Raw genomic sequence first — 9607 nt, 5'->3', positions numbered from 1 at the left:
TGATATGAAAAAATCTCATATCGCCCAGCTCTACTCTGGGTCATACATCTCTTTACTTTCAGCAGAGAAACAGGTGCTGCCACCAAACTCCCTATGATAAGCTATCATCACAATACTTGACTTACATTGCAATAACATATACTGCAATTTATCAGCTCTTTTTTTAAATTTCAAAGCCTACTTCAACTAACTGGATAAAACATATCAACAAACCTGCAACACCCCCAAGTTTTGGGCAACCATTTAGTCACCAAGAATAGCAATAAGTCGTGGTTGTTTTTTTTAAGAAGGTGGCTGTCCTGTTTTTTTACTGGTGGGATGGAGACATTTGCTTGCTCTGGATTAGGAGGCAGCCTTGACAGGAGTATCCGGTGTTGGATGGCTTTTCAGTCGAGCTGACTTTATCTCAGTTTGGTCAGCTATGAACCAACACTGTCACTGTAAATTAATATCCCAATATTTTATTTAAATAAATAATGTTTGTCTATTTGATGAGTCGCTAACAACCCTACTTTAATGGACTGAAATAATCTTCACACAGTTCAAGGTGTACAAGTACCTTCTTGATCGAGAGAAGGATCTCGAAGGTTTGTGGTTCCTGTCCCGGGAGAGGGACCTCTCTCTCCTCCTGTCTCTGGAGAAAGACCTGAAGAAGAAAAACATCCCATTATAAAAATTTTATAACTTTTTTAGAAAATTTTTTTTTTAAAACAAAAACAGTTTAACCAAAAGTTAGATATATTTAAAAAGATGGTGGTTTGCTTTCAAATTACATTTAATTTAGTGTAAAGATGCACGTAAACAAGGTCTGAAATCTGTAAACATGAATATATTAAGTGTGCATATGTACACACTCAGTTTTCACTTAGTGTAAGCCGACTCCACTTTGCCTTCCACATCATATCAATTAGCGCAGAGCTTACACTGCATCACCACAGAAACAGCAACAAAGGTTCAAACAGGCTGTAAAGTTAAACAAGCACCTATGCAAAAAACATTTCAGCTTCCACGCAGGTCAGGTTTAGCGCAACACTTGTGCATCACATTTGTATGCTACAAATAAAACACATGCATACACAATGCTGAAATTATAGAGTTAATCTCATGCAGCGTGAAAGATGACTTGCCTGCTACGGCTGCGGCTGAAACTCCTCCTGCGTGGGGATCTGCGCAGGGAAAATACAAACGTGTTAAGGACGAAGACAGATAGATTGATCACTGTGTAGAGCTCCACATTATTTACTCCTTTTCTTACACGGGGCTCCCTCAGCACAGCCCTTTGGCTATTTCAAGAACTCAAAATGGAAGTAAACGACTTTCATGTTTTTCCAAGGAAAACAAAGACTTCAACCAGAAAACAGAAGTCACTGGCAGTGGACCCAGCACATAAAGATGGTAGGTGCAGAGGAAACCACCTCTCACCTTTCCCACAGTAACACATGCACCTTTCAATAAAGTCCAATTATATTTCAGTCTAACTTTGAAATGCAGATTAGGATTCGTCCCGTGATTCATAAGCAGTAGGTTCAGAGCTCCGAGGCATGAAACCCCAGCAGGATTTTCATCTTAAGGTAGTTTGATATCGTACTGTGGATCGGCTCTGATGTGGGGAATCAAAAACCCAGCACACCATTTGGGCCACCATCTGTATGAATTCAGTCCACTGCACTTTAAGGGAAAAATGTACAGAAATGGAAATTGGTACCAAAATTTATTTTTCACAGGGAATAAGCCTCGTGAAACAGCCAGGCTAAGATCTCAAACCGGGAACACACACACACACACACACACAAAGATCTGATATTCATAGGGGGTGTTTAAGGAAAGTTTTGATGTGACTTCATAATTCTGCTCAGAGCCCCAAGACATACCAGATGATTATCTATCATCGAAATCTCTGGAAACATGACGTTCCAGATATTTGATGTTGGTCCATCCCCCTTTGAAACAAGGACTACAGAAATGGTGGACGACAAAATGACAAACTTATGATTAAAATAATAATAATTTAAAAAAAAAAAGAACAACCCTTTTAAACCAGCTGTCTCTTCACTTTTAAAACTGTAATCAGCAGTGTACTGAATGAAGCAGGAAAACTTACTAGTATTTTTGGTTTTCAACAAGCTAGAAATGACGAAAGGGAGGCAGACTGTCGGCCGGGTGGGTAGAATTGGCTGAATAGGACTGGCCAGATGCTGCAAGGTGATTAGGTGGCAGGCAGATGGGGGCTGGCTGTGGCTTTTTTCCTGCTTTAATTGGTTAGCCGAAGGCTGCTGCTGGTAGGTTGTAGACATTTGGGAACGTAATACGCTGATTGGTCGGGAATGTGAGGTGGCCGCTGCCGTTTGGGTTAAGGTTGAAGGAGGAGGAGGTTGAGAACGGCATGCTGAGGAACCAATGGGCTGGTGCAACCTGACGACTGGCCATGCCTGGGTCATGTGACAGCACCAGCCAAGCTGATTGCGGCCCGATGATCAGCAGTCACATGATGCTGAAAGAGGACTAGTTGATTGACTCAGAGGGTGGTGAGAAGAGGCATGGTGGTGGCTCTGCAACGGGTTCATTCTTATTAATATAGATGAAAAATAAAAAGCATCCTCAAACAAAAAGAAAAAAAATTGCATCACATTTGGCACTTTTATTCCCCCCAAAATGTATACTTATACTTAGCCTATACTTTTACTGACTGCCTAAATCTGTTTCCCCACACCCATTTTTGCCTTTTTAAAACAGTTAAAATGAGACTGCACAAAAATGTGCGTTTCAAAGGAAGCATTTGTGCCTTAAGTATAACCTAGGTCTTGCAGACCACACTTTAGATGCCTCAGAAACAGAAAGGCAGCCCTCTCTATATTCTGAAATAATGCCCCTTTTCCACTACATGATGGTGAATGACTATCTGTGTGGCTCCTTCCATAAAATGACCATTAATGTCAATGAAGATGAATCTGCAAGCCTTAGGCATTGCAACACCCACAAATATATAATCACCAGAAAAGGTCACAAACACTAGAAATACCTACACTGGAAACCCAAATGCAATTAAAGGGAACTGTACTGTGGGCAAGAAAGTTGAACCGGTAAGTGACCAAGCAAGAATAAAGTGCAGAATAGATTGGTTATCGTGTCTACTGGCCAACAACAACATGTAGGTCACCTGCGTCTGGGTGGTGGGCTACGCCGCCTGTAGTCGTCTCGGTCTCTAGGACGCCTGCTCCATGAAGGGGGAGCGCCTCGAGTGCGGCTACGCTTCTCGCCAGTAGATAACTCCACACGCACCCGACAGCCACACAAAGTCCTGCAAAAGAAAAAAAACACAAAAAAAACAAACAAACAAACACATGAATAGAAAGTATTTTTCCTCGTTTTTCCAATAAAATGACTTACTTAGCACACTTCAGTGGGCTGAATATATCATTTGAATGTCTAAATGTAGTCTAAATGTCTGCTAATGTAACAGATGTGATGACCAATAACATGTTATCATTGTTAAAAGTGTGACTGCATGAGAGGAACTCTCCTTTCTGCAGAATGGGAGCAATGTCAGGAACTTGGAGGAAAGAGTAGTACCGATCCAATAGCAGTACCTTCATTTAAGTAGACTACTCATGTGGATGCAGCGTTTTCAGTAGGAGAAACGTTTCATCATCTTCCACTGAAAACGCCATGTGCAGATAAACAGAATCCACTTTCCTGACCTGGATGATTGAGCATGCATAAACTGATTTGCATAGGTTGCCACCTACCTTCCATCAAGCTCCCGCACGGCATCAGTTGCATCTCTGGGATCTTCGAACTCTACAAAGGCGAAGCCTGGGGGGTTCCTGGCCACCCAAACACTCCGGAGAGGACCATAGTAGCCAAATGCTCTTTCTAACTCTGTCTTGTTTCCATTGTTTCCGAGATTTCCAACGTAGACCTTGCAGTCAAGGGGACAGTCACGATGCATGACTGTATCTGAAAAGTGAGCAGAATAATATTAATGTTTTAGCTCTAAGACAAAGACTGGTAAATGGCCTGTATTTGTATAGCGCTTTACTTAGTCCCTATGGACCCCAAAGCGCTTTACACTACATACACTACAAAGACTGGTCACACTCTCTCTCACTTAGCCATTTACTCACAAACGAATTGAGAGCTTGGCCTACTTCCTGCGCTGGATTTGCAGGTTATGCTAACGGAAACTTAAAAAACAAACAAACAAAAACAGACAGCCAGACGAAGCGAATCCCAAATGCCTTAATTAACTCGTTTGCTTTATATCTCCAACTATATTGTTGCATATTCGACGCTGCATTGTGTTTCGAGGCTAACAGCTTATTTACAGGGAGCTAAAATGGCTGCCGCCTACCGAGGCCTACTCAGCGGTAGCAGCACTCGGCTAGCAGCCGCAGAAATTTATACTATACATTCACATATGTGAAGTAAACTCACAACAGGTCGTTTTACAAACATATAACAACGCAATACATTGAAACGCTACCGTTTTAGGTGTAAATATCAGCTCAGATTATCGATTGTGATCCGGCTAAATTGTGCCTTTTCGTCTTCGGTGGAAAATGGCGTGACGTCAGTGGATTAACAGGATGCCACTTTCGAGAGGGCGGGTTTAATGTCGCCTCCTTCCTTTGCCCCCCTCCCGAACAACAGTTGTCCAAGTTTTGGCTGCCTTTTCACTCTATCCAGTCCTTGTACATGACCTTCAGAGGAATGTTTTGTTTACAGTGTGAATACATTTACCAGAGCTCAAGGAAAAATTATGATACTAACGAGTTACATAGCATAGTTAAATTGATGTAAAGTATTTCTTCAAATGATATTAAGAGAAATATAGATATTTGAACTAATAAAGGTATAAATAAATTGTACTCTGTACAATAAAGCATTTTAGGACTCTTCTCTTGGTTGCTCCCTTAGGGGTCTCCGCCATAGTGGTCATCTGGTCATCTGTCTCCATTTCACCCTATCCCTGGCCTCCAGCCCTCATCATGCCCTACTTCACTACATCCATGAATCTTATCTGTGGTCTTTCTCTTTTTCTACTGCGTTGCACCTTCATCTTCAACATCCCTTGTAAAATATATTCACTATCCCACCTATCCCACGTCCAATCCATCTCAGCCTTGCTTCTCTAACTTTGTGTCCAAACCTCTTCCACCAGCTCCCTACCCTCACTAGTGATTACAATGTTGTCTACAAACATTATAGTCCACATAGACTCCTGTCTGACCTCATCTGTTAGCCTGTCCATCACCCCTCCAAACAAGAAAGGACTACATTGCCGATCCTCTGATGTAATCACCCACCCACCTTAAACCCATCCTTCACTCCTACCATATTATTACTGAGATACTAATGTACAAATGTAATGCATACCGGAAAACAGATTTTTTTCTGTTTTTGAAAAGAGTAAGTTGTGGCTAATACGATAACTTCATTCGCAGTATCACAGAAAAGAAGTGGAAAAATAATAAATAAAACGTGTTATGGTTGTATTTTCTTGGCAAGATATTCCTAAGTTTTTTCTGCCAGTGGTTTTCCAAAATAATAGCTTGATCCACGTATAACTGATACACGTCCAATTTCCTGAGTACAAAGGCTGCTTTACTCCCTGCCAAAACAAATGAGTACACACTGTGTTTATTTACAGTGTGGAATTGGGACATACTTCCTGCTTAGACTACGACTAAAATGTGGGGGAAACTGTAACTGTAAAGTTAAAGTTATATACATCCGCCATATCTCACAAAACCGAAAGTACTATACTATTACGGGATCTAACATGTCAAATTTGGCCAAAAGGGCAATATATATATACATTAAAATATAAATTAAAGGACGTGTTCATCATTCGTTACGTGCTATCCCAGTTACCCTGAACGTAGCTTAACACGCGAGCCGCCCACTCAGTCTGTTAGTAACCGCCCACAAAGTTGGTCAGCCAGGTGACAGGAGAGCCAGCCGGGAAACAGCACGGACCACGTCCCGCCTGCGTTAGGAAGTCGACTACGTAACGATTCACAACCAAATCAAAGTCGACTAGCCAAAACCACCTGCTTAAATCCTGCGTTTATTGCCTGCTTTCACGTGCTTGCAATCTGACAGCCTCTATCCGTCAGCAGTTGCGACGTAACCAGCTAGCAGTTCGAGGACACCCATAACATAACGCTAGCTTCTGACGTTAGAGAAGACTCAACGGTTGGTTGTTGTATTTCTGTCCGGGTAAAGATAGATAAGCCAGCAGCGAGATGTCCGAACCGGTCGGAGAGGCGAAGCTGGAGGTGAAGCAAGCGAGCAAAGAGGTGAAGGAGAGCGAGAACGTAGCGGAAAAATATTCAGCCATGACCGTGAGCAAAAACAGCGAAATAACCATGGGAGAGCTGTCGACTGTCTTCAGCGCTGTGCCCACTCACAAACCGGTTAAAAAGGTAAGTCTGCACCAGGTGTAAGCATAACGGCACCGAGGAGGACCCTTGGATAATAAAACAAACCTCCAAGGCTCTTTTTAGCGCGATAACAGCACTTTATAGGTGCTGTATCTTCTTTGTTTAAGGGTATTTGTCAGACTTAACCTTCTTTTTGCAACGTGAATACATTTTACTAGAGCTCAAAGACTTCTGATTTTAAGAAAATATATATGGTACTAATGAGTTATATATGTCACAGGGGGTTAGGTATCTGTGCACCCATAACAGTCCACACACATTGCTATTGCGTGTGACAAGAGAATTAAAAAGTTGTTTAAACCCACATTAAGTAATTAAAGAGTCACACGTCAAGTCCAAAGAAACTTAAGCATTTTCTGCATGTGTATAATGGCTCACACCTCTATTAATAACTATAAAACTTTATAATTGGGCATTTTTATTCACATATCGCTCGTATTACAAATCCCAAATTTACTACAGTTTCAGCACACTTTCAGCAGCGGCTTCTGACCTGAAATTGCGAAACAAAAGAACCACTTTTTCCTTGTAAAACTTTCAAAAAGTTATTTGACACACTCCAGGAACAAGGAAGAGCTGCGCCTTTCACTTTTGAGGCTGAATGGACAGTGTTTGCACACTCCATATAAGTTACACTGAAGTGGACAAATCACAATGCACAATGCAACAGTTTTTGCATTTGGAAAGCATATAGCTCGACATGGGGCTCGGAGTCTGTCAAATGCAAGAGTCAGCATGCTCAGCCAAGAACATATTAGGCAGACGTTCCTGTTATACTTGACTGTTTCACATCCTCATACTGTTTTTTTTAGGGAGGATCTTTACACTGAAGCATCACTAGCTTGCAAAGTCAGGAGCCAAACATTTGACCCTAAGTTTTTGTATTGTTGAATTCAAAATAGTTGTGCTCAGCTGATATCAAGAAGAATTGGGAAATGTGAACATAAAGGACACTTATCAGCATGTCCTCTATGACAGCACAGTTGAGATTACTGACCTTTTATTTTAAATGTAATGCTTATGTATTCTTACATATTTAGTGTAAAACATTTAAGTTTCAAGCTTACTAATTATTTACAGTTGGAATTAGAGGGATAATGGTGAAGTCTGGGCTTCCTGGAGTTCTGATATCAGAAAGACTGTAATCTCTTTGACAGGCATTTAAAATAAAGCAACAAGTGTGATTAAATCACAGATGGCAAAGAAGAGTATTGTAACACACTTGGGGGGAAAGCACACCCAAAAAGAAGTTTTAAGTTTTCCTTAAAATATTGCCAAATGGTATGTGCTCAGATTCATTTTTTAAATATCTAGCCCTTACTTCACCTTTAACTTTAGGTTCCATGTGGGGAATATACAGACGGATGTGTCTTCCTCCCACTACATAAAACATGACTACAAAAAAAAGGTTTCATTTCCTCTGAAATACATTTTGTTTATCAAATGGCCAGAAATAATAGGAGCATGCACAGAGTCCTGATTAAATATAGTAATACAGACTCAATACCTTTGAGTCCGTGCTAACCACGTACTCAATCATTCTGGTAACCCCCCCCCCCCCCAACAGCTCACATAAAACAGTATGTTTCATTCAGTTGGGCCTTGGGACCCTGAAACCTACACCACCCTACTGAACTATGTGGTGTTTTTCACCTAAATCAAAAGAAGACTGCTCCTCATTGTCTTCTGTTACCATGGTGTTTAGCAGGTATGTGGATGGGGCACCTCAAGTCAAGATAATTAATTGGAATGATGAGAATATTTCATTTACAGTTGTTCTATTCATGTTTTATTTATATAGCGCCAAATCACAAAACATTTGCCTCAAGGTGCGTTTATATCGTAAGGTTAAGACTCAACAATCAGACGACCCCTTGAGAGCTAGCACTTGGCAACTGTGGGAAGAAAAACAAATGGCAAACTGTGGAAGTAAAGCACAGATTAATTGTTATGCATGTATATAATTTATTGTCTAGGGTGATCTTTAAATCTGATACTTGGATACTTGGGTCTGATACTCCAACACATTCCAGAAACTGCTGAGGTGGGGCAATCTCCCTGTCCTCTGTTTGCATTGGAGCACCTTGAGAGTGGAAAATCCCTGTCAACATACGTTTTCTTGTTGCTGCAAAAAAAAGAAAAAATAAATAAAGCCAAAAATACCCCAAACTGTCCAGGCATGAAGTTAGTTACACACAACAAAAATACCAGTCCGGTTTCTTCATCTCGCAGAATTGTGTACCGTTTGCTTTAAAGGGGCAAGGTTAAACCCTTATCGTGCAGAGAAATATTTTATTGGAGGCCAAAAAAAAACCAAACCCCAAGATGAGAGCCTGCAGCACACACAGGGAGTAGGACTGTTTCATAGTTCTGAAAAGTAATCAGTAGGTACAATTCAGGCTTGCACTCATTTCACGTCAGTTGCTTAAATACCACAACAATGTGAGCAAAATGTCACGTTTGGCTTAACACACTGCGCTGGAACCAGAGCTGGAGAGCTTTGTTTATGTTTTAAAAGGTCATATAAGGTGATTTATTTTTTTTTATTTTTTCCTGCCATGTGTACGCCCCTGCAGGGGATCAAATAACACGACAGGGAATTTTTCGACGTCAGAAAAGCCGAGAGTCGATAGTAACAATCGTTACACAAGCACGAGTCAGATGGGGTCATCGAAATCAAAATATGGCTTGAGCAGCTTAATTTTGGAACATCAGTCTTGATGATGCAGTGTCTGCTGGGCTATAGCCAGACATCCATTTTTGGTAATAAACTGAAATGAGCTCACAAATTTGAGGGGGATCTTTATATTGCCAGTAATTTTCTTGGATTCTGCTCCATTCAAATCTATTAAAGTCATTATACTATACAAGAAAGACAAAAACAGCTCTACTCCGGCTCCTGAAGGACTGTAAGAAATTAACATTTAGCTGAGCCACAAGAAAATACACAAAACACTTAAAATGTGTGTGTGCAAATATCCCTGTGTTGGTGTGCGTGTGTGTGTTCCTTGTTTTTTGTTGTTTTTTTTGTGGCTTACATTGCATCTGCCCCCTTTTTTTTTTTTTTTTTTTTTTTATTTATTTTTTTTTTTTAGCAAATCCAGTTTGTGGAGGACAAGCAGGAGTTCAGCAGGTTCCCCACCAAGGCAGGCCGTCGCTCC

At 40.9% G+C, this 9607-nt stretch overlaps 1 protein-coding gene across 2 annotated transcripts; it reads right to left on the bottom strand.

Annotated features, from left to right (window-relative positions):
* Positions 1-276: 276 nt before the first annotated feature.
* Positions 277-4621, bottom strand: srsf3b (serine and arginine rich splicing factor 3b). 2 transcript variants are annotated; one of them, XM_005941446.3, is made up of 5 exons: positions 4484-4621; positions 3747-3957; positions 3158-3298; positions 1128-1166; positions 277-646 (listed from the first exon to the last, which is right to left on the bottom strand). In XM_005941446.3, exons 2-5 carry the CDS (start codon positions 3947-3949, stop codon positions 514-516), a joined length of 516 nt encoding a protein of 171 aa, XP_005941508.1. In that variant the 5' UTR covers positions 3950-3957; positions 4484-4621; the 3' UTR covers positions 277-513. The 2 variants fall into 2 exon arrangements, with proteins under 2 accessions (XP_005941508.1, XP_005941509.1); XM_005941447.3 differs by lacking the exon at positions 4484-4621 and adding an exon at positions 4125-4465.
* Positions 4622-9607: the final 4986 nt, after the last annotated feature.

Source organism: Haplochromis burtoni, unplaced genomic scaffold (genome assembly GCF_018398535.1).
Source record: "Haplochromis burtoni strain Fernald_Lab_line unplaced genomic scaffold, NCSU_Asbu1 Contig_300, whole genome shotgun sequence".
In the NCBI taxonomy this organism is placed as follows: domain Eukaryota; kingdom Metazoa; phylum Chordata; class Actinopteri; order Cichliformes; family Cichlidae; genus Haplochromis; species Haplochromis burtoni.
The sequence above is the reverse complement of the archived record's forward strand: the minus strand, read 5'-3'. Positions and strand labels throughout refer to the sequence as shown.